The sequence below is a fragment of the Hyla sarda genome, chromosome 7 (assembly GCF_029499605.1).
Source record: "Hyla sarda isolate aHylSar1 chromosome 7, aHylSar1.hap1, whole genome shotgun sequence".
NCBI lineage: Eukaryota > Metazoa > Chordata > Amphibia > Anura > Hylidae > Hyla > Hyla sarda.
The window spans coordinates 203487273-203513485 of NC_079195.1; the positions used below are offsets into that span (position 1 = coordinate 203487273).

At 42.6% G+C, this 26213-nt stretch overlaps 1 protein-coding gene across 4 annotated transcripts in view; it reads left to right on the forward strand.

Moving 5' to 3' along the window:
- Window positions 1–22922, forward strand: part of TTC39A (tetratricopeptide repeat domain 39A) — a 117243-nt gene extending 94321 nt beyond the window's left edge. For all 4 annotated transcript variants that reach the window (XM_056532309.1, XM_056532308.1, XM_056532310.1 and 1 more), the window contains 10 exons: window positions 132–240; window positions 670–737; window positions 3145–3204; window positions 5351–5512; window positions 7702–7793; window positions 9104–9224; window positions 11391–11502; window positions 16922–17039; window positions 19554–19670; window positions 21157–22922. In XM_056532309.1, coding sequence (XP_056388284.1) covers window positions 132–240; window positions 670–737; window positions 3145–3204; window positions 5351–5512; window positions 7702–7793; window positions 9104–9224; window positions 11391–11502; window positions 16922–17039; window positions 19554–19670; window positions 21157–21250 — 1053 coding nt within the window. In that variant the 3' untranslated portion in view covers window positions 21251–22922. The remainder of the gene's footprint in view (window positions 1–131; window positions 241–669; window positions 738–3144; window positions 3205–5350; window positions 5513–7701; window positions 7794–9103; window positions 9225–11390; window positions 11503–16921; window positions 17040–19553; window positions 19671–21156) is intronic.
- The last annotated feature ends 3291 nt before the right edge of the window (window positions 22923–26213 follow it).

The following is a 26213-nucleotide window of genomic DNA, read 5'->3' on the forward strand; positions in this document are numbered from 1 at the left end:
TGGTCTAGAAAAGACCATTGTATGTTGAAACTATTGTATGTTGAGGCTATTGTAAGTTGAGGGATCACTATATATATATGTGCTTATATATAATAGAGGCAACTAATTTTGGTTTGGAATTGTGTTCTTAGGATTATGGACTGACGCAGCTCCAGGAGGGGGCAGCAGACCACAGTTTTCGGGCCTTGCTTTGCACCTTGCTCCTTCTGTGCTATCACACGTTCTTGAGCTTTGTGCTGGGTAAGCCGATTTCTTTAATACCAGATCTAAATTATACTATCATATACCAGTATTCTCTTATTTCCATTAGAGATGAGCGAACTTACAGTAAATTCGATTCGTCACAAACTTCTCGGCTCGGCAGTTGATGACTTTTCCTGCATAAATTAGTTCAGCTTTCCGGTGCTCCGGTGGGCTGGAAAAGGTGGATACATTCCTAGGAGACTCTTTCCTAGGACTGTATCCACCTTTTCCAGCCCACCGGAGCACTGGAAAGCTGAACTAATTTATGCAGGATAAGTAATCAACTGCCGAGCCGAGAAGTTCGTGACGAATCGAATTTACTGTAAGTTCGCTCATCTCTAATTTCCATGGCAGTGCAGCACCAACTTTATTTATATATTGCAACTGTATATTAAATCGGATCATTGGATCATTTTTCTGATCTAGGCACCGGCAAAGGAAACATTGAAGAAGCAGAAAAATTGCTACAGCCATATTTAAAACGCTACCCCAAGGTATGGTCGGGCATATTGTTCTCTTTATTTTTTCGCTTTCTAGTTTACGTTTTAATTTAGACAATTAGACAATGCCATTTTGTAAGGTCTTGATGTGGGACCTCCAGCTATCAGCTATATCATGGGATAGAACCTGGCAGCGAGTGTTCAGTTTTCCTGCAGTGCCACCACAGGTCAAAATGAGCATTACACTCTTCTAATTGCAATCAATGGACTGTACGTTTAATGATGGGCACGTCAGGTCACCTAGGACAGGAGAGATGCTCTATGTTACCAATCTGCTCCCTGACTAATAGATGAGGGTCGTAGTTGGACCACATTTTTTTCTAATATAAAGCTCCAAATAGGTTCACACATAATTTTTGGTCAATATTCAGAGCCAAAGTAGGAGTGGGTCCAAAACAAAAAAAAAAGGTGCAAACCTTACTATTACGGTTTTTATTTTGCATCAGTTCCACACTTGGTTTTGGCTTAAAGGGTACCTCTCATCAAATAAACTTTTGATATATTTTAGATTAATGAATGTTGAATAACTTTCCAATAGCATGTTAATGAAAAATATGCTTCTTTCTATTGTATTTTTCCCGATCAGTCCTGTCAGCAGGCATTTCTGACTCATGCTGGAGTCCTAAACACTCAGAGCTGCCAGCCTGCTTTGTTCACAGCCAAACAGGCTGTGAACAAAGCAGGCTGGCAGCTCTGAGTGTTCTCCTTTGTGAACAAAGCAGACTGGCAGCTCGTAGTGTTTAGGACTCCAGCATGAGTCTGAAATGCTTGCTGCCAGGACTGGTAGGGAGACCCCTAGTGGTCATTTCTTCAAAGTGGAAAATTAAATAGAAAGAAGCATATTTTTTAATAACATGCAATTGTAAAGTTATTCTGCATACATTAATCTATAATATATCAAAAGTTTTTTTTTGATGAGAGGTACCCTTTAAAATGCTGACATCACAGTGCCCCATTGTCACATCACAGCCCACGATTGAGACCTGACAATTGCCTCTTTGTGACATCATTTCACTTATTTGTGACATAACAATACCTAATTGGAGCATCACAATGCCCAATGCACTATGTGCACAATAGAAAAATCAAAATATTTATTTATATATATATATATATATATATATATATATATATATATGATTAAAAAATTTAAAAGAGTATCCCAGTGCAATAAAGCTTAGGTGATGAGTTTTAGATTGCAGGGGGTCCGACAGCAGGGACCCCCCGCGATCTCCTGCACAGCACCCCAGCAGTCCCCAGAAAGCCACTGCTGACATGCCCCTTTATGTATCTCTATGCGATACTTGGAGGGGGCGTGTCAGCTGCCGCTCCGTGCGGGTGGGTCGAGGCGACCTGTTCTTGGGGAGAGCCAGGGTGCCTTACAGGAGATCATGGGGGGGGGGGGGGGGGGGGGTTGCGTGTGTGTGGGGGGGGGGGGTTATTGCACTGGGGTACTCCTTTACTAATCCCATGGTTTCATTTATTCATATTACTATGCAGTGGTCCCTCAAGTTACAATATTAATTGGTTCCAGGACGACCATTGTATGTTGAAACCATTGTATGTTGAGACCAGAACTCTATGGAAACCTGGTAATTGGTTCTGAAGTCACCAAAATGTCATCCAAAAATAGGAAAAGGTGAGAATTAAAGAAAAATAAGTAGATAACTAATACAGATAAAGCAAATCCTTACATATAAAAGTAATAAAGATCTGCTGGGAGCTGTAAATCACTGTCTATGTCAGTGTTTCCCAAGCAGGGTGCCTCCAGCTGTTGCAAAACTACAATTCCCAGCATGCCCGGACAGCCGTTGGCTGTCCGGGCATGCTGGGAGTTGTAGTTTTGCAACAGCTGGAGGCACCCTGCTTGGAAAACAATGGTCTATGTAGAGGACAGGGGCTTCTTCAGGGTCCTATACAGTACACACAGTGTCCCAAATGGAGCCGCCCTTACTTGGTGTCCAAAGGAGCAGCTAACCCTGACACAGGTAAGGAGTAGTACAGAACTTGTAGTTCCTCCCTGTACTGTAGGGTGGCGCTACCAGACAGCCAGTCAGTGCAGGCACTTCAGTAATAGAGGTGATTTACCAGTAAAATGCCCATTCTGATTGGTCAGTTCCTCCAGTTGTGACACGTTTCAATGTCCATAACATTGTATGTTGAGTCTGGTTTCAAGTTACAATGGTCCAGAAAAGACCGCTGTATGTTGAAACTATTATATGTTGAGGCCATTGTAAGTTGAGGGATCACTGTATTGTTATTTCTGCTGGCGATCAGTCAGGTTTACAATAGATATACCTAGGAGGACTGTCTATTTTTTATTATATTTTTTTTATCTAGGTCTTATTGCAGCGTTGTCATTGCTTTCTATCATCAGGCTTCAATGTTTTTTTCTCTTTAGGGGGCCATATTTCTGTTCTTTGCTGGAAGAATTGAAGAAATTAAAGGCAATATTGACAAGGTAAAATATCTACCTTATAATAAGACCATGCAAATAAACCCAGTATATAATGAATAAGAGGCGTCAGATTCCATCCTCATCATCATCCATTTAAGAAGAGCTCTGCCTATTCAGGGACATTTTTTCCCCTACTACAATAGGATTATTCCCCTAAGGACTCGTTCACCGCATCATAACTACTGTTCTCAGTCATCCCAATTCATTGTGTGTATCTGTATATTTTCTCTCGTTCATATAGAGCAGATAATATGTATCTTACAATGTGTAGTCTTTGACTATTCATAGGACTAAAGCAAGTTGGACACATAACTTTAAAGGGGTTATCCAGGAAAAAAACTTTATATATATATATATGTATATATATATATATATATATATATATATATATATTTATATATATATATATATATATATATATATATATATATATATATATTAACTGGCTCCAGAAAGTTAAACAGATTTGTAAATTACTTCTATAAAAAAAATCTTAATTCTTTCAGTACTTATGAGCTGCTGAAGTTGAGTTGTTCTTTTCTGTCTAAGTGCTCTCTGATGACACCTGTCTGGGGAACTGTCCAGAGTAGAAGCAAATCCCCATAGCAAACCTTTTCTACTCTGTGCAGTTCCCGAGACAAGCAGAGATGTCAGCAGAGAGCACTGTTTCCAGACAGAAAAGAACAACTCAACTTCAGCAGCTGATAATTATTGGAAGCATTAAGATTTTTTGATAGAAGTAATTTAAAAATCTGTTTAACTTTCTGGAGCCAGTATATATATATATATACATATATATATCAAAGTTTTTTCCTGGAATACCCCTTTAAAGGGCTTTGCCACAATTAGAAAAAAAAGAAGTCACTCGTATTTACTCAAATGGGGTGAGATATAATAACAGACAAAGACCGTGGACAATAATGATACTATTAGGGCAGCCTCACACTACGCTTGAAAATTCTAGTGCAGCAGCCACACATTGTTTTCAATGGGACTCTGCTGCACCGCGCACACTGCTGAAATTCCACCTGCAAAACTTCAGATTCCGGCTACCGATGAAAGTTCATTTGTTCATATACTGACTCTATATCATCACCATACTTTTATTAAATAAAGCCCAGTATACCAAGGCTAATATTACCAATATATCCACTATACAATAAACAAATAGACAAATAATGCAGCTACATCATGACTACACCGCCTAAATCCTGAATAATACTACCGTACTAGTGCTGAAAACAAAGCACTATACACAGACCTACATTGACTCCATACAGTGCCCATATAGTAATTACATACACTTACATCCAGTAACTCACTGGGGAAATCTCCTCTCAACAGAGTCATTCACATTTGTCATCTCTATTCAGCCCAGACCGCCATGATGACTTCTTCTGGTCACAGCTCATATCTGCAGAATCTATAGAAGATCCCTCTGGCTTAGAAGTAAAGTGAGGAGCAGGGAGCTGATAGATGACCGTTCTGTCACTGGACAGCGGCACACGCCTGGAAATATGGGACAAGGCGCTACAGGGAATATGGGTTGTACGGGTAGCCATGGAAAGCTGCCCAAACCTCCCATATTGTAATCCACCGTTGGGGTCTCGCACTGAGACCTCAACCAAACATGTCTGCATGACATGTCAAAAGTTTTTCTAAACCACAGTAATGCTCCCGAAAGAAATAAATGACAGATCTTGCTCTGCTGAACACATGGTACCATGCTGTTAAAGGGTTTATCCAGGAAAAAACTTTTTTTTATACATCAACTGGCTCCAGAAAGTTAAACAGATTTGTAAATTACTTCTATTACAAAATGTTAATCCTTTCAGTACTTATGAGCTTCTGAAGTTAAGGTTGTTCTTTTCTGTCTAAGTGCTCTCTGATGACACGTGTCTCGGGAACCGCCCAGTTTAGAAGAGGTTAGCTATGGGGATTTGCTTCTAAACTGGGCGGTTCCCGAGACACGTGTCATCAGATAGCACTTAGACATAAAAAGAACAACTCAACTTCAGCAGCTCATAAGTACTGAAAGGATTAAGATTTTTTAATAGAAGTAATTTACAAATCTGTTTAACTTTCTGGAGCCAGTTGGTATATAAAAAAAAGTTTTTTCCTGGTTAACCCCTTTAACTTGTTCTTCTAGGCTATAAAGAAGTTTGAAGAATGCTGTGAAGCTCAACAGAACTGGAAGCAGTTCCACCACATGTGTTATTGGCAGCTGATGTGGTGCTTCACCTACAAGCAGCAGTGGAAGATGGCATATTTTTATGCTGACCTCCTAAGCAAGGAAAGCTCCTGGTCAAAGGTATGTAATGGAGAAATATCCCCATAGATGTAGTCCCAGACCAGATTTAAAGGGGCAATCACTACAATGTGAGCGGGCTCAGCAACATCAATTAGAAAAGGGGGTGCTGCTATACGTATCAATGTAATACAGTATCCAGAAAGAAAAAGAAACACGCAAAACAGCGCACACCCATAAATATCAAAAAGTACTCTTTATTAATACATGAATCAAAAAAACAGACAAGATTCTTAAAAACATTTAAAACAGGCCTAAAGCAGCCAAAGCACAAAACAGGGTGAGCTCCCTCAACAAAGGAACCCCACCCAGGGCACCTGCCTATTACAGTACATCAATATCGTCACTATGTCATGCAAATAAGCTACCGCATAACACTATATTCATCACAACGGCCCATATACAACCTGTATTCTCATGCAAGTAGCAAGTAGTGGTGAAGTGACACAGGACGGTTAGTGGAGGTGTTACCAGGCAAGTGCCCCCCTAAAGACCCCACCCCTGAGGAAGTTGCCGACGGGCAACGGAACGCGTGGGGTCTTTAGGGGGGCACTTGCCTGGTAACACCTCCACTAACCGTCCTGTGTCACTTCACCACTACTTGCTACATGAGAATACAGGTTGTATATGGGCCGTTGTGATGAATATAGTGTTATGCGGTAGCTTATTTGCATGACATAGTGACGATATTGATGTACTGTAATAGGCAGGTGCCCTGGGTGGGGTTCCTTTGTTGAGGGAGCTCACCCTGTTTTGTGCTTTGGCTGCTTTAGGCCTGTTTTAAATGTTTTTAAGAATCTTGTCTGTTTTTTTGATTCATGTATTAATAAAGAGTACTTTTTGATATTTATGGGTGTGCGCTGTTTTGCGTGTTTCTTTTTCTTTCTGGATACAGATTTAAAGGGGTACTCCGCTGCTCAGCATTTGGAACACACTGTTTCGAACGCTGGAGCTGGTGATGTCATAGTCCCGCCCCCTCATGACGTCACCCCCCATCCCCTCAATGCAAGTCTATGGGAGGGGGCGTGACAGCCGCCACGCCCCCTCCCATAGACTTGCATTGAGGGGGCGGATGTGACATCATGAGGGGGCGGGGCTATGATGTCACAAGCTCCCGGCTCCAGCGTTCAGAACAGTTTGTTCCAAATTCTGAGCAGCGGAGTACCCCTTTAATATGTCCAAACATAGAACATTCAAATAATGGATAGTCAATGTGCAAATGGGTCAGATGACTATAGCAGACTGCAAATTTCATCTAGTCTGTAAAGGCCCCCTGTAGACATGTATTGGCTAAACCTGTTGGACTAGCTGACCATTGGATTTGTAAAGTGGTCTTCCAACCCAGATCATGTTGGGGAGAGAAGGTTCAGGCAAATGGAATTTGAACTGCCTTGATCCTCTCTTCTTCGGGAGATGGCTTACCCACCTTCTCTATCCATCCCAAATAGATAAACACATGGGTGGATCGGGAGAGATAGCTGAACAAATGTTTGGGCGACAACTATCTCCCTATACACATGGACGTTCATATATTCTCACATCAACTCTGGCGGTCGCTGAACAAAAGGGTTGGCAAGTTGAACTGCAACATGGCTGACCCTTCTCTACCCCAAAATCATCAGTCAGGAGAGAGTTGGGAAGCCACCATATACCTTATACAAGCATCCAATCCTGCTAGGGTTGGGGGGGGGGGGGGGGGGTTCATCCAACTTTTGACTAAAGTGTATTGGGACCTTGTGATTTTACTGTACTACTGCAGTGAAAGAAGATCCTCTATTGGGCCCAGTCTCTCTAATGGCCCCAATAGCATTAGACATGTGTCAGACGGGAGCGAATGACCATCCTCTCTCCGTTCCAAAAACATAAACATCTCGCCAAGATGAGAATTTAGGTTTATGGGTGAATCGGGAGAGATAGAGGATAGAGCATAGAGGATGACTCAAATTGGAACTAATTTAAAGCGGAGAAGTAAGGTTCTGTTTCATAAGATTTGCCAATCACTATTTATTTATTTATGGATAATGTAATAGGGGAGTTATGTATTTTGGGTGGAGTTTCCTTTCTTAAGAAGTGACTGCCCTCCTATAGAAGATGGTGGTTGCGTCACTAGATTTTTGGTTTATGTCATTTTCTGATAATATAGAAAATATTCAAGAATGATCCTGTCTTATCTAGTGATGTTTTATCTACAGGCTACATATATGTACATGAAAGCTGCTTATCTCAGCATGTTTGAAGAAGAAGACACAAAGCCGTTTGGAGAGGATGAAGTTAAACTGTTTAGGTTTGTTTTGCTTTTAAATATCTCTTTGTAACAATGTTTGGAAGCCCAACTGAAAATGAGAGCCACAGATTTGGGGAACAATGCTTTAGGGTTAGGTGGCACAGTTCATTGGGTCATGGTGGTATAGTTCATTAGGCATGGTGACACAGATCATTAAGGGCATGGGAGTACAGATCATTAAGGGCATGGGAGTACAGATCATTACAGGACAGTGGTACAAATTATTAGCTACATGGTGGAGCAGTTCATTAGAGCATGATGGTACAGATAATTAGGGGTATGGTGGCACAGATTATAAGAGACACGATGGAACAGATTTTTGGGGCATGATGGCACAGATCATTTGTGGTATTATGGCACAGATCAATGGGGCATGGTTGCACAGATTATTGGGGCATGGTGGCTACGCTCATTAGGGCACAGTGGCACAGTTCAATAGGACATGGTAGCACAGTTCATTACAGGACAGTGGTAAAGATCATCAGGAGCATGGTGGTGCAGTCTTTTGGGGCATGGTGGTGCAGTATTTTGGGGCATGGTGGTGCAGTCTTTTGGGGCATGGTGGTGCAGTCTTTTGGGGCATGGTGGTGCAGTATTTTGGGGCATGGTGGTGCAGTCTTTTGGGGCATGGTGGTGCAGTCTTTTGGGGCATGGTGGTGCAGTATTTTGGGGCATGGTGGTGCAGTCTTTTGGGGCATGGTGGTGCAGTCTTTTGGGGCATGGTGGTGCAGTATTTTGGGGCATGGTGGTGCAGTCTTTTGGGGCATGGTGGTGCAGTCTTTTGGGGCATGGTGGTGCAGTCTTTTGGGGCATGGTGATGCAGTCTTTTGGGGCATGGTGGCACAGTTCATTTGGGCATGGGCCGAAGATCATTAGAGGTAGGGTGGCATAGATCATTGGTGCATGATGGCACAGATTATTGGGAATGGTAGCACAGATCATTACTGGACAGTCATTAGGGGCATGGCCGCACAGTCTTTTGGGGCATGATGGTACATATCATTAGGGGCATGGAGGTGGGGGGCAAGTTGAACTTTTGCTCCAGAGCCAAAGGCTACCCAGGCATTCTGGGAGTTGTAGTTTTGCAACAGCTGGAAGCACACTGGTTGGAAAACACTTTGCTAAGCTGAACCCTTCTCCTGTAAAAGCTGGAGCCACCGCTAAATATCTGAGGATTAGTGTAGATGCCGGGAAGTCGTATGAGCTGAGGCCTCGCCCTGGATCTTTGCACAGTGTGTTACTATTAGAGGAAGTCCAGAAATGCCTGATTTATATTGGTAACAGAACACTTACTTCTATTTCCTCTGCAGACAGGTGCCAAGCTTAAAAGTCAAAATAGCCGGGAAATCTCTTCCAACTGAGAAATTTGCTATAAGAAAGTCTCGGAGATATCAAGCTCAGAATTCTGTGCCTTTACCTGTCCCACCATTGGTATGAACAGTTCTGTTACATGGACATATATCTATTCTGTGTTGTAGAAAATGTCTAACACTTCCCTCCCATTACAAGGGGGAAAAAATTCTAATCAACTGCCAGAAAGTTCTACAGATGTGTAAATGACTTCTATTTAAAAATCTTATTCTTTCCCATACTTATCAGCTGCTGTATACTACAGAGAAAGTTGTGTAGTTCTTTCCAGTCTGACCACAGTGCTCTCTGCTGCCACCTCTGTCCCTGCCAAGAACTGTCCAGAGCAGGAGAGGTTTGCTATGGGGATTTGTTTCTGCTCTGGACAGTTCCTGACACAAACAGAGGTGTCAGCAGAGAGCACTGTGGTCAGACTGGAAAGATCTACACAACTTCCTCTGGAGCATACAGCAGATGATAAATACTGGAAGGATTAAGATTTTTAAATAGAAGTAATTTACACATATGTATAACTTTCTGGTACCAGTTGATTTGAAAACATTTTTTTTTCCTTTGGAGAACCACTTTAAATGGGCACTGTCATTAAAACTAATTTTTGCTATTTTTGCTATTAGTTTTCTATGTTTTATTTGTGTTTAAAAACCTGCCACTAGGTGTTTCCCTACTTGTCCAGAGCACATTCCCCCCCCCCCCCATCTCTTGCACAGACTTTGGACTCCTGCTGGCCTGGCAGAAGTCCGAAATCAGGAAATGCAGTCTGGAGTGCTGAGGGGTGTGTGTTCAGCCTTAGCCAATCATAGCTCATCTCACACTGAACTGCTGTGGGCTGTATGTAGCAGAGTGAGGGAGGAAGTTCTCCCCTGTATGGCTTCAGATGATGTCACGCCTGCTGGGTAACACCCATTCCCAGTCTGTGAACTTGGCAGAGCAGAAAATACGGAGCAATATCAAGGTAGAAAACTGACAAATAATAAAAAATAAAGGCAGGGGGTGGTTTATCATGATGGAGGCAGTGATCTGGGAGGATTATAACATTTAACAAGATCATGAGAGATACTCTTTAAGTCAGGATCAGTACAAGATAAATGCCAGTCATTTTGCAAAGTAGCTCACCTCCAGAAGAAAAACATTTAGCTTTTAGTGCCACCCCTTAAAGAGCTTTGAAACATGACTGGGTACAGGCTGTATGTCTTTGACATGTGTCTGAGGGAACATCTTTAACCCCTTTAAAGGGGTACTCCGGTGAAAAACTTTTTTTTTTTAAATCAACTGGTGCCAGAAAGTTAAACAGATTTGTAAATTACTTCTATTAAAAAATCTTAATCCTTCCTGTACTTATTAGCTGCTGAATACTACAGCGGAAATTCTTTTCCGTTTGAGACACAGAGCTCTCTGCTGACATCATGAGCACAGTGCTCTCTGCTGAAACCTCTGTCAATTTTAGGAACTGTCTAGGGTAAAAGGAAATCCCCATAGCAAACATATGCTGTTCTGGACAGTTCTTAAAATGGACAGAGATGTCAGCAGAGAGCACTGTGCTTGTGATGTCAGCAGAGAGCTCTGTGTTTCAAAAAGAAAAGAATTTCCGCTGTAGTATTCAGCAGCTAATAAGTACAGGAAGGATTAAGATTTTTTAATAGAAATAATTTACAAATCTGTAAAATTTTCTGGCACCAGTTGATTTAAAAAAAAAAAAAAAAAAAAAAAAGTTTTTCACCGGAGTACCCCTTTAAGGACACAGCCAATTAGCTTTTTCCATATGAAGAGTTAATGGCAGGTATTAGAGATGAGCGAACTTACAGTAAATTCGATTCGTCACGAACTTCTCGGAAAGAGTCTCCTAGGACTGTATCCACCTTTTCCAGCCCATGGGAGCACCTGAAAGCTGAACTAATTTACGCTGGAAAATCATCAACTGCCGAGCCGAGAAGTTCGTGACGAATCAAATTTACTGTAAGTTCGCTCATCTCTAGCAGGCATTAGTGTGATCGCTGATGTCCGCCATTAGCAGTGAGATCCCTACTGTATTAAGGTAAACATAGTCTTTAATACCATTATCTTTTATTTCATTTTTATCTTTTATAATGTAATATTCCTCATATCCTGAGTGAACATAAAGATCTGACAACACAGCGTGGTATTATACCATAGGGAAGGGACTTGATATTTTATACTTCTTCAGGGCTGTGATGTTTTCGATGTGTGACTATTGTTTTCTCTCTTTTTAAGGAAATGATGTACATCTGGAATGGATACGCTATCATTGGAAAGCAGAGGAATCTTACAGAAAAGATGTTAGAAACATTAAACAAAGCAGAGGAACATCTAGAAGGAGCTACAGGTAGCAAGTGATGTAGTTTGAAGGGGTACTCCGGCCCCAAGACATCTTATCCCCTATCTAAAGGATAGGGGATAAGATGTCTGATCGCGGGGGTCCCACAATCTAGCATGCAGCACCCACCTGTAAGCACTGCAGGAAGCTCTGGAGGCTCTCAGTGTTATGCCTCCCGACCAAGGGGACGGAGAATCACGACGTCACGACTCTGCCCGTGTGTGACATCACACCCCTTCCCCTCAATGCAAGTCTATGGGAGGGGGCATGGTTAGTTTTTAAAAGTAAAAAAAATATATATATATATGAAGATAAATTTTTTGGTGACAGGTACTCTTTAACTATCACTGCAGCCTCCACTGCAGCAGAGTGGACAGAGAGAAGCTTCTCCTCAGTATAAAAATAGTATAATGAAAAAAGTCTCCAGCTCACCATGGGTGCCATTAGGTCAAGGAGATACATCTGCAGGGAGCACGAGAGCGGAAAGCCGAACCATATCCTCGGTGAACCAGCTGATCCAAGTAGGAGAAATGGGGAAGAGGGAACTCCAGCTCCACAGTGGATAAAATTTAACTTTTAATGGTACATGTTAAAAAGAAAATCCAAATGTGAACAAAAAAGACAAACAGTGCTCTGGTGAGTTAAAAACCCACATCCACCGACGCGTTTCGGACCGTTAACAGTCCTTAGTCATGGTGCTATATCCTAACCGGACAACTGCCTTATATATACTAGATAGTATATCAAAGTCACATGACAGACTACGTCACAACCTGAGCCACACCTGTTGCATAATAGCTGATAATCAAAAATACGGCGAGCAAATAATAGATATAAATATGGTAAGCTTGTGTGAAAACTCAATATATGTAAGCTAAATCACTTCTGTAATTCATACCTTTCGGATATCTAGTGTCTAACATTAGTATCCAAAAGGCTTCACGCTTCAAAAGGACACGTGACCAGTCTCCACCTCTTCGTGGCGGATGCACCCTTTCAATGCCGCAAACTTCTATGGAAGACACATCCCCTTGATGAATATCATAGTCTATGTCTTCCATAGAAGTTTGCGGCATTGAAAGGGTGCATCCGCCACGAAGAGGTGGAGACTGGTCACGTGTCCTTTTGAAGCGTGAAGCCTTTTGGATACTAATGTTAGACACTAGATATCCGAAAGGTATGAATTACAGAAGTGATTTAGCTTACATATATTGAGTTTTCACACAAGCTTACCATATTTATATCTATTATTTGCTCGCCGTATTTTTGATTATCAGCTATTATGCAACAGGTGTGGCTCAGGTTTTGACGTAGTCTGTCATGTGACTTTGATATACTATCTAGTATACATAAGGCAGTTGTCCGGTTAGGATATAGCACCATGACTAAGGACTGTTAACGGTCCGAAACGCGTCGGTGGATGTGGGTTTTTAACTCACCAGAGCACTGTTTGTCTTTTTTGTTCACATTTGGATTTTCTTTTTAACATGTACCATTAAAGGTTACATTTTATCCACTGTGGAGCTGGAGTTCCCTCTTCTCCTCAGTATTAGACACATGAAAGCCGCCTGGAGTTGGGAGAAAAAAATGGTTAAAGGGGTGCTCCACCCCTAGACATCTTATCCCCTATCCAAAGTATAGGGGATAAGATGTCTGATCGCGGGGGGTCCCGCCGCTGGGGACCCCCACAATATAGCATGCGGCACCCACCTGTTTCTGCTCGGGAAGGGCTGGAGGGTCTGGGTCCCGACCACGGGAACGGAAGTCCATGACGTCACGACTCCGCCCCCGTGTGACGTCACGCCCCGTCCCCTCAATGCAAGTCTATGGGAGGGGGCGTGACGGCCGTCACGCCCCCTCCCATAGACTTGCATTGAGGGGACGGGGCGTGACGTCAAACGGGGGCGGAGTCGTGATGTTACAATCTTCCGTTCTGCAGACCCTCCAGCGCTTCTGCAGAAACAGGTGGGTGCCGCATGCTATATTGTGGGGGTCCCCAGCGGCGGGACCCCCGAGATCAGACATCTTATCCCCTATCCAAAGGATAGAGGATAAGATGTCTAGGGGTGGAGTACCCCTTTAAGGACTCTCAAACTGTGAGAAAGTGTCCTATCTAGAGGAAACCAGGCACTGCCCATCACCTGCCCAATACCATCCTTACAGTGAAGCATGTTGGAGGCAGCATCCTGCTGCGGGGAGACTGGTCAGGGTTGAATAAAAGCTGAATGGATCAAAGTATATTAATATTCTTAGTGAAAACCTGATCCAGAGCACTCTGGTCCTCAGACTGGGCTGAACGTTCACCTTCCAACAAGACAATGTTTTATCAAAGGATTTAGACAGTTTTTTCCCGTCTAAAATTTTCGCTGTCTAAATACTCTAAAAGTCTAAAAGTCTTTTATTTTTTTTTTAGAGGATTTCCATGATGCATTCTAGTCTATTTTAGATGGAAAAATGCATTGGTGCTGGATTTATCAATTGCGACTTTTCAGCGAAAATTTGCATCGGGCGAAAATACGCTGAAATGTCAGACCATGTTGGAGCAGGTTTAAATACAGTGTAAACCAAAGATCCCGAAGTCTGTGCGCAGAATTTATCAAGAGCCGTGCGACTTTTGATAAATTTGGCGCACAATAGACCGGCCTAACGCTCTGTAGTTTGGTCTATATTGATGCGGGACATAGACAGCTTTGATAAATCTCCCCCAATGACCCTAAACACAGACAACACAGGAGCGGCTTAGGAACAACTCTGTGAATGTCGCTGAGTGGTCCAGACAGAGATCTGACTTGAATCCAACCCAACATATCTGGAGAGACCTGAAAATGGCTTCCACTTATGGTCCCCATCCAACCGCCCCAAAGGTGTGTAAACCTTGTGGCCTCATCCCCAAGAAGGTTCAGACGAGGGGATTTGCGGCGTATTTTACACTACAGATCCACTGCTGAAGGACCTATATGCTGGCTTTACATGTGCCTGCTCGGAGCGGCAATACGTGCAGACACACTGAAACGATGTGCGAGTCGCCGCGCATGCGCGGTGTACTCGCACACGTCGCGGCCGCTCCCCCTGCTCAATGAGCTGCTGCGATGTGCGAGTATACTGCGCGCGGTGACTCGCATATAGCAGTGTGTCTGCTCGTAGCGGCGTATTGCCGCTGCGAGCAGGCACATGTAAAGGCAGCATATAGGAGGTCCTTCAGCGGCGGATCCGCTGTGAAAATCCGCTCGTCTGAACGTATCCGAAGACTGGAGGCCGGAATCACTGGCACAGGGGCTTCAACTAAGTCCTGGGTAAAGGGTCTGAATATTTATGTCAGTGTAATAGTTTAGTTTTTCCTTTTCAGCAAATTAGCAAAGATTTCTAACATTATGTTTTCAATTGTTATTATGGGGTATTAAGTGCAGAATGATGGAAAAACTTGAAACAATGTGGATAAACTGAAAGGGTCTAAAGACTTTTTAAAGGGGTACTCCGCTGCTCAGCGTTTGGAACAAACTGTTCCGAACGCTGGAGCTGGGAGCTCGTGATGTCATAGCCCCGCCCCCTTCATGACGTTATGCCCGCCCCCTCAATGCAAGTCTATGGGAGGGGCATGACATCATGAGGGGAGGGGCTATGACATCACGAGCTCTCAACGCATGCTCAGGCGATCGGAACAGTTTGTTCCAAACGCTGAGTAGCGGAGTACCCCTTAAAAGGGGTACTCCGGTGGAAAACTTTTTTTTTTTTTTTACATTAACTAGTGGCATAAAGTTAAACAGATTTGTAAATTACTTCTATAAAAAAAAAAAAAAAAAAATCTTCCAGTACTTATTAGCTGCTGAATACTACAGAGGAAATTATTTTCTTTTGGGAACACAGAGCTCTCTGCTGACATCACAAGCACAGTGCTCTCTGCTGACATCTCTGTCCATTTTAAGAACTGTCCAGAGTAGGGAGAAAATCCCCATAGCAAACATATGCTGCTCTAGACAGTTCCTAAAATGGACAGAGATGTCAGCAGAGAGCACTGTGCTCGGGATGTCAGCAGAGATCACTGTTTTCCAAAAAGAAAATAATTTCCTCTGTAGTATTCAGCAGCTAATAAGTACTGGAAGGATTAGGATTTTTTTTAATAGAAGTAATTTACAAATCTGTTTAACTTTCTGGCACCAGTTGATAAAAAAAAAAAAAAAAAGTTTTCCACCGGAGTACCCCTTTAAGTGCATTTTAGGCTTCCTAGCAGAAAATATTGCCTTCACAGTTACGATATTAGACACATAATTTCCTCATTAAAAATGCGTCTACACAGAAGAGTCGGGGGATTCCTCGGAGGGTCTTCTAATAGTTTTTCGAGTGCATTGTCCTTATAAAGGGTCTCAGAATTTACAAAGGAACATTGCATTATTGAATGTCTGTATCGGGCTCATTCGGAAACATAATGACAGACATTTATCAAGCGATTTAGTAACATTTTTTTACTAAAAATGTCGCACAAATGTCGCACCTGCGACTACGCGATTTTTCATGCGACATTTTGACTGGAAAGCGAGAAAAGCAAGTTTTCCAAAACTTAACTATGTAGTAATAATTTTAAAATGGACTCCGGGTAGTCAGATATTTATTAACTGTGACAGTCGCAACTGCGCAAAAAAAAAACAACAAGGTTAAAAATTGACTAAATTTACTCCAACTCAAACATGGAGCAGAAAAAGCTACTACCAAAGTAAAAAAGAAGAAATTGCTTACGTGAAAGAAAATTATCAACAGGCTGAAAGCAGTTGATAAATAAGTCACACATAAGCAAAAAAAAAGTAAGGAAAAAATTACTAAAAAAAAGGAATACATAAGCAAACATTGATAAATGTCCCTCCATGTAAATAAATGTGTTTTGGTCGCCTGTTCATAAAAGGGACACTGCGGAGTTGGAAAGGGTGCAGAGACGCGCGACTAAACTAATATGGGGCATGGAACATCTTAGCTATGAGGAGCGATTAAAGGAGTTACAATTGTTTAGTCTTGAGAAGAGACGTTTAAGGGGGGATATGATAAACGTATATAAGTATATTAATGGCCCATACAAAAAATATGGAGAAAAACTGTTCCAGGTTAAACCCCCCCAAAGGACGAGGGGGCACTCCCTCCGTCTGGAGAAGAAAAGGTTTAGTCTAAAGGGGCGACACGCCTTCTTTACCGTGAGGACTGTGAATTTATGGAACGGTCTACCTCAGGAACTGGTCACAGCAGGAACAATTAACAGCTTTAAAACAGGGTTAGATACATTCCTGGAACAAAATAACATTAATGCTTATGCAGAATTATAAAATTACATCCCTTCCCCTTATCCCCTTACACCCTTCACTTCAATTCCCTGGTTGGACTTGATGGACGTATGTCTTTTTTCAGCCATACTAACTATGTAACTATGTTTTGTTCTATTCGTCAGAGACTGATGTCCTGATCAATGAAGATCAGTGTCTGGTGAAACTACTAAAAGGGCTGTGCTTGAAGTATCTGGACAGGATGGAGGAGGCTGAGGAGTGCTTCCAATACATTCCTAACAAGTGAGTAAGCAGGGGTGCCAAGGATCAGTCCTATGTAAACCAGTAGGTATGGGTGTATGCCAGTTTATTGAAGTGTGCCACACCGAAGTGGATTGAGTCAGATGGGAACAGATCAGGAAGGGTTTCCATAACAAAGAGCCATGTTATTGTAGAAGCTTAAAGGGGTATTCCAGGAAAAAAAACTTTTTTTTTTTTTTTTACATATCAACTGGCTCCAGAAAGTTAAACAGATTTGTAAATTACTTCTATTAAAAAAATCTTAATCCTTTCAATAATTATCAGCTGCTGAAGTTGAGTTGTTGTTTTCTGTCTGACAACAGTGCTCTCTGCTGACATCTCTGCTTGTCTCGGGAACTGCACAGAGTAGAAGAGGTTTGCTATGGGGATTTGCTTTTAAACTGGGCGGTTCCTGAGACACGTGTCATCAGAGAGCACTTAGACAGAAAAGAACAACTCAACTTCAGCAGCTCATAAGTACTGAAAGGATTAAGATTTTTTTTAATAGAAGTAATTTACAAATCTGTTTAACTTTCTGGCACCAGTTGATTTAAAAAAAAAAAAAAAAGTTTTCCACAGGGGTATTCCGCTGCTCAACGTTTGGAACAAACTGTCATAGCGTGATGTCATAGCCCTGCCCCCTCATGTCACGCCCCGCCCCCTCAATGCAAGTCTATGGGAGGGGGCGTGACAGTGTCACGCCCCCTCCCATAGACTTGCATTGACGGGGTGGGGCGTGACGTCATGGGAGGTGGGGCTATGACGTCACAAGCTCCCGGCGCCGGCTCCAGTGTTCGGAACAGTTTGTTCCAAACGCTGAACAGCGGAGTACCCCTTTAAATGTAAAAATGTTTGTGCTGAACAAGTATTCATTTTCATAAACTCGGGACTGTGTTTTACGATGAATAGTGAAACACAGGGGATGAAGTCCAACCACTGGCACTTCAATGATTGGCTGAGCGGGTCATCGTTCCTGCTTGTCCCCGAGGGTAGGGGCCAGAGTTCTCCATTAGTGGGTAAGTTGGTATATGAGATCATGGGGGTCCCAGCGGTCGGACCCCTTACGATCAGACATTTATCCCCCATCCTGTGGATACAGAATAAGTTGACTTCCCCGGAATATCCCTTTAACCCCTTCTCTTACCTAGACCTCCACTGATCTTGGTATAAACCCTTTGGCTGCCCTAACCCCTGAGGATGTTACCATGAACCCATATACTACTCTTATTATTGTGTCTAGTTATTTGGTATTATACGGCTCCATTGGAAACATTGCTCCCATCCAGTAGTTATTGGATGAACAGTCTTTCACTTTAGTTAAAGGGGTATTCCAGGAAAAAAAAAATTTTATATCAACTGGCTCCAGAAAGTTAAACAGATTTGTAAATTACTTCTATTAAAAAATCTTAATCCTTTCAATAATTATCAGCCGCTGAAGTTGAGTTGTTGTTTACTGTCTGGCAACAGTGCTCTCTGCTGACATCTCTGCTTGTCTCGGGAACTGCACAGAGTAGAAGAAGTTTGCTATGGGGATTTGCTTCTAAACTTGGCGGTTCCCGAGACACGTGTCATCAGAGAGCATTTAGACAGAAAAGAACAACTCAACTTCAGAAGCTCATAAGTACTGAAAGGATGAAGATTTTTTAATAGAAGTAATTTACAAATCTGTTTAACTTTCTGGAGCCAGTTGATATTTTAAAAAAAAGTTTTTTTCAGGATAACCCCTTTAACCGGTAACATGCTCTGTATGTCTTTATGTCTAGATATTATGTGAATAGTTGAGTCAGATAGTTTTTCCTCTTCATCTAATGGTGGCTGTGGCACCTTGACAGCTGTACCCTATGCCTGATGCAGTGCCATCACTGGTTAGCTATCTGCTATTGAATCCGGGCAGAGAACAGAAGAATGGCTATTATAATTAAAGGGGTACTCCAGTGTCAAATATATATATTTTTTTTTTAAATCAACTGGTGCCAGAAAGTTAAAAAGATGTGTAAATTAAGAGGAAAGAGTACTTATCAGCTGCTGTATACTACAGAGGAAGTTGTATTTCTTTCTGGAGTTCTTTTCTGCCTGACCACAGTGCTCTCTGCTGACACCTCTGTCCGTATCTGGAACTGTCCAGAGTAGGATAGGTTTGCTATTGGCAGTTGCTTGTACTCTCGACAGTTCCTGATACGGACAGAGGTGTCAGCAGAGAGCACTGTGCACAGGCTGGAAAGAACTACACAACTTCCTCTGTAGCATACAGCAGCTGATAAGTACTGGAAGGGTTAAGATTTTTTAATAGAAGTAATTTACAAATCTGCTCAACTTTCTGGCACCAGTTGATTTTACTAATTTGTTTTCCACCGGAGTACCCCTTTTAATAGGTCGAATATACTTTTCAGTATTGGCGGGCCTTGTGAACGCCTGTTTTTTTTATAGTTCCTTTGTGTCCGCCCTGAATTGAAATCTCATATGTACCGTAGATTCAAGTTTCTTTCCTTCTATGTAAGAACGTCATTGCTTTTACAGTGTAAAGAAGATTAAGTATGATGAATATCTGGTACCCAATGCACTGCTGGAGCTGGCTCTATTGTATCTGCAAATAGACAGAAGGGACGAAGCCATTAAACTACTTGAAAATGCAAAGTAAGGAGAAATTTACTGTATTGTTTAAATATTTCTTCCACTGCAGCAAACCTTCTAATTCCCAACAAGGTGCTGGTTGTATGAATGGAGGCAATAATAAAAAAAAAAAAAGTTTGGCGAGGCGCTGCTCAGTATTCGGTCGGAAAAGAAGGACTCAAGTAGCACAGGACAATAAAAACGTTATTGTTGTAGCAGGGATGACGCGTTTCGGAATCCACTGATTCCTTCCTCAGGTCCACTCACAGTTCCCAGTTGCAGTACTTGCTATGCGCCGGGTTGCTGGAAAGGAGTCCTGTTGTGTGTCTGTGCTGTCTCAGTCTGTCAAAGGCATCCACTGATGCCTTCCTCAGGTCCACTCACAGTTCCCAGTTGCAGTACTTGCTTTCTGCTGGGTTACTGGAAAGGGGTCTTGTTGTGTGTCTGTGCTGTCTCGGTCCACTGTGAGTGGACCTGAGGAAGGCATCAGTGGATGCCGAAACGCGTAATCCCTGCTAAACCAATAAAGTTTTTATTGTCCTGTGCTACTCAACGGGATAAGAGGATGAGATATGAGGTTGGGATCTGAGGACGGGATATGAGGATGAGATATGAGGTTGGGATATGGGGACGGGATATGAGGTCTGGATATGAGGACGGGATATGGAGACGGGATATGGAGACGGGATAAGGGGTCGGGATATGAGGATGGGATATGTGGACGGGATATGAGGACGGGATATGAAGGAGGGATATGAAGATGGGATTAGTGTTGCTCGCGAATATTCGCAATGCGAATTTTATTCGCGAATATAGCGCTATATATTCGTAATTCCGAATATTCGTTTTTGTTTTTTTCACAGTACACATCACAGTGATCATCCCTCTCTGCTTCCAGCTTGTGTGGTGTAAAGAAGGCTCTAATACTACTGTTTGAGACTGGCGTGCGAATTTTCGCACATGCGAAAATGTGCATATGCAAATGTTTGCATATGCAAATTTTTGTTTATGTTAATTTTCGCATATGCTAATTTTCGCATTCGCGAATTTTCGCATATACGAAAATAAAACGCGAATATTACGAATATGCAAATTTAGCAAATATATGACGAATATTCGTCCATATATTCGTGAAATATCGCAAATTCGAATATGGCCTATGCCGCTCAACACTAGACGGGATATGAGGATGAGATATGAGGATGAGAGCATTATTGTTTCTTTTCCTCTTCTATAAGGTGTAAGGTAAGAAGAGCAGGTAACGCTGGGTACTCAGCTAGTTACATTATAATAAAAGAGTAGGAGACAGATGGACTGGAATTTGCCTGCATGATCAGACTACACAGAGTTAATTTGTAGTCTGTGATTACGGACACCCATAGTTCTGCCTTAAATGTATAACTATTTGCTAATTTTCTTCATTTTTAATACATTGTAGCAATAAAAGAATACTTTATGACACATCCACTGTTATTTGGTTTCATTCTAAGCTGAGATTTTTTCTTACCAGACATAACTACAAGAATTATTCCATGGAGTCTCGAACGCATTTCCGAATTCAGGACGCCTTACTACAAGCCAGATCTATTCCCAACGGCTGCTGACGAATGTCTCCTATTATTATCTTCCTAGTATTTATTTTTCAAGAACTACTGTTTCCCGCACGGATGGATGAAGTGAGAGGACGCCGGTTGGGTCGCACGCCGGATGCTATAAATTATTTGTCCAATGGTGATTTCCACGGGGTTTGCTGTAGCCGGGATCCTATAGGGCGGCTGCTCCTCCCCTGCTTTTCTCCTATGTTTTATTTAAATTCATGACGTAGCATCACTGAGGAATGAGAGCGGTTTCAATCATCATCAATCAGGGTATTGCAAATTTATTTATACTGTTTCCACATTGCATAGAGAATGTTTACATGTAGCAATGTTCCTGTGAAAAAAATGAAATCAATTTTCCTAAATATAAATTTTACTAAATGCAAACCTTTTACTGGGATTTCCAGCTCAGAGCCGGGCAGGGTCATTCTAGAGTTCTGCCACAAGATGGCGCTCACAAATCCTGGCAGAGTAGAGCTTGGCCTTTGTCCAGCTGGTCACTTTTCCTTTGTTTTTCTGGCTGAAGCAGTGTGATACTTGTGGTTTTGCTCTATACGACTATAAGGATAGAAAATCTCACAGCTCTTTGGGGGTTCACACTGTCGGGACCCCCTCTGACCCTCAGAACGGAGAATCTTAGATAGAAATTAACTATACTGCGCCATTCCCCACCTCCAGCTGAGCAGGACATTACAATAAACTGTCCTTGTGATGGGCAGAGGTCAGGCCCCCGGCAATCATAATCTTATAGTATATCCTAATGTACCCCTTAAAGGAAAACACTCACCAGTTCACCCACACTAAACCCAATACGCCAGGTTATAGTGAACGGGAGACCGATGCGGGCTCTCTGACTAATATATGTGTGGTGAGCCACCGTGTGCGATGTGAGGTGTATGGGGCAGATGTTGTAGCCCAGGGGCAGATGGTATTAACCCCTAAATGTTCATGATGCCAGGGCGTGGTTTGCCTATGCAACCACCCGAAGGTAGTTCCGCTAGTCTTAGTTAGGCAGGGCAAATAAGAGTCCAAGGCTAGGTCAGGGTTAACGGTAGCCTTAACTGAGGTAGACAGATGTAAATAGTCTTTATAGCTAGGCCAGGATCCCAGGGAGGTGACCGGTAACACAGGGGATCTCGCAGCTTGCTGGGACTTGCAGTGACTTTGACAGACGTTGGGACAGCCTTGCTGACTATAATGGACTTGACTTGACTGAAGATAGTGACAGCAGACAGAGATGACTTGACTTACGGCTATAATTTAGGCTTGAGGCCTCCAGATGTGCTGGACACCGGCTCTGGGACGTCTGGACTGAACTTGACCTCAGCAGAGAATGAATCACAAGAGAGAGATTGTAGTAACCCACCCCCCCCCCCCCCCTCTTATAAAGGGGTGCTGAGCAAGGAGCCCATAGGACAACTGCGGGTCACCTGGTTAGCTGGTGCTCTCTGGGTAACAAAACATGTAACTTGAACATGTGACAACAGTATCATGTGATCAACTCAAAGGTCCTTTATACATAATACATATAACACTATGGGGGAGATGCTGCAGGAGGGCCCCTAGGGCACAGAGGGACTCAACCTGACAGGGACTAAGTACTGTACGGGACTATATATCGTACTGGGACATCACATATGTACCTGCAGGCCGGCTCCCAGTCCCTCTGAAGATCCTCTTCTTTCTTCTGTGAATTGCGCACTGGAGGTGCGCAATTCCCAGAAGAAAGAAGAGGATCTTCAGAAGGACCGGGCACCGGCCTGCAGGCACATATATTTGTCAGAGACCCCGCATCAGTCTCCCGTTCACCCGCACTATAACCTATTGGGTTTAGTGTGGGTGAACAGGTGACCGTTTTCCTTTAACATTTTTATATGGAGAATACCCTACTATAAGGGTCTATGAGAAAAAAAAATGGCTGCCCTCATCATGATAAAGCACCAATTTATCTGTTGAGCATTGCCACGCAGGTCCTTTGGAGTAACTAGGGATAGCTGTCAAGTGAATGCCAAATCACCACGTACACATGCACACTCAACTCGGCCGGGCATGCATGTGTGTTCTTAGTTAGAAGAATAGGGGTGAGCCACTACCTGACTTCTCTGACGACAAAATGATCAGGTATCTGAAATCCAACTACCCCATCCTTATTAACCCCGACATCTGCCTTTAGGAGAGATAGCTGGCCAGTTCCACCAAAATTGGTGGGTTCTGCCAGCGTTTAAAGGGATATTCCAGGCAAAAACTTTTTTTTATATATCAACTGGCTCCGGAAAGTTGAACAGATTTGTAAATTACTTCTATTAAAAAATCTTAATCCTTCCAATAGTTATTAGCTTCTGAAGTTTTCTGTCTAACTGCTCAATGATGATGTCACGTCACGGGAGCTGTGCATGATGGGAGAATATCCCTTGCATGATGGGAGATTATCCCCATAGGAGCTGGACAGATCCCGGGACGTGAGTCATCAGAAAGCAGTTAGACAGAAAACAGCAACTCAACTTCAGAAGCTAATAACTATTGTAAGGATTAAGATTTTTTAATAGAAGTAATTTACAAATCTGTTTAACTTTCCGGAGCTAGTTGATATATAAAAAAAAGTTTTTGCCTGGAATACCCCTTTAAGTGTCCCAGAGGTTGGACTTCGGATCTCCAGAATGGGGCCCCGAATCTTGTTGCTGCATGTAGCGCCGGTCGGCACGTACGCCATGAATTCTCTATGGGAGTGGCAGCGCTCCCATAGAGAATGCTTGGAGCATGTGACGACTGATCGCTGATCAGAGATCAGAGACTTATCCTATCCTGTGGAGACCTAGGTAAAGGATATGCATTATGATTTCTGAGGTACAATCTCTGGGACCTACTAAATGTGAGAATAAAGACCACACAGTGTTGATGTAGCACTGCGTCCCCAAACCCAATCAAATGAATGGGGCTCTGCTGCAGATCCCTGCCCCGTTGGGATGCCCGTCAGCACTGCTGTGCAGGAAAGAAGACAAAGCTGCATCCTCTTTATTCTCAGAAGAGTGGAGGTTGCAGACGGCCGATACCCACGGATCATAAAGCGATAGCTTATCACTACACTAATATACAGGGATGCAGTTTGCATTATATGTTTCTGTTTAAGGCATTCAATATGATTTTGGGTTTTGAGCAATGTTTGTGAAGATTTTTGTCTTCTGCCGGATAATTCAGGGACAGACTGGCCCACCAGAGGATCTTCTGTTGTGCCCGCTATCTTCAGCTTCATCTTAAAGGGGTACTCCACTGGAAAACATTTTCTTTTAAATCAACTGGTGCCAGAAAGTTAAACAGATTTGTAAATTACTTCTATAAAAAAAAAAAAATCTTAATCCTTCCAGTACTTATCAGCTGCTGTTATATGCTCCACAGGAAGTTCTTTTCTTTTTGAATTTCCTTTCTGACTGACCACACTGCTCTCTGCTGACACCTCTGTCCATGTCAGGAACTGTCAAGAGCAGGATAGGTTTTCCATGGGGATTTGCTTCTACTCTGGATAGTTCCTAAAATGGACAGAGGTGTCAGCAGAGAGCACTGTGGTCAGGCAGAAAGGAAATTTAAAAAGAAAAGAACTTCCTGTGGAGCATAAAGCAGCTAATAAGTACTGGAAGGATTAAGATTTTTTTAACAGAAGTCATTTACAAATCTGTTTAACTTTCTGGCACCAGTTAATTTAAAAATAAAAATGTTTTCAAGTGGAGTACCCCTTTAAACCTGCCCATGTTTGACATACTATCTGACAGTGGAGAGGATCGCTTGCTGCTAGGGTTCATGGGTTATTTCATCTATTTACTCTTACTGATGGTTATGCATTAGCGGTTGGCATGGATTTATGTTAAATTAAACGTACTGAGATGTATGCATCATGTTATAGTGCAAGAGATGCTGAGCAGGTTGATATATAGTTATGGGAAAATAAATTCTGCAGAACTTGTAATTTTTACATTTTTCTCCTGCTCATTTTGGGCTTATATGGGCACTGTCAGAATTATAACTCTTTATATGTTGTACATCTTGGCAAAAAATTAACCTTTCTAATATACTTAAAGGGGTACTCCGCTGCTCAGCGTTTGGACAGCTGTCACGCCCCCTCCCATAGACTTGCATTGAGGGGGCGGGGTGTGATGTCATTAGGGGCGGGGCTATGATGTCACAAGCTCCCGGCGCCGGCTCCAGCGTTTGGAACAGTTTGTTTGTTCCAAACGCTGAACAGCGGAATACCCCTTTAATAAAAAAAATGTTCTCTCTTTTTTTTTTTTTTTATAAAAATCATGACTTATAAAAAAAAAATAAAAAAAAGACCACTAGGGGTCCCCATACCATCCAGAACATAATCCTGTCTGACAGCAGCATCATCTTTGTCCAAGCTGAGGCACAGGCTGGGGCAAAGTCCTGGAAGTAAAGGTGGGACTAGCACTCCTCTGTGCTCACTCCTGTCCTATCGGACTGCAGCATGAAAGCAAAGAGTAGGGGGTCACAGAGCAGCTTGCAGTGTTTGGATGAAGAGACCCAGCACAGCAGACTCAGGGAGGAAGTGAATGCATGGTGAGTAAGGGCGGGCTCATCGCTTGTCCCAGACATGCCCCTTCCTGAGCAGTGGATGTCAGAATGAGTGAGCAGCAGAACAGAGGGATTTGTGAGCCAAATACAAAAGCTATACACATAAAAAAGACATGTAAAGCATCTGCATGACCTAGTGAGTAACAAATATAAGCATTATTTTTTTCTGTGATACGACTGGTACTCTTTTAGAGTCTGGTGGGCGGTCTTACGCACTGCATATCTAGGTATAAGGAGGAAACTGTCAATCACTTATTAGGACCACCCACTGGACTCCTGAACCCAGAATGAGCAGGATTTTAAATGAATAGATTACAAGTTATACTGATAAAATTATATATATATATATATATATCAATCTGCCTGAAGCCTGGACAGCATGTTCAAT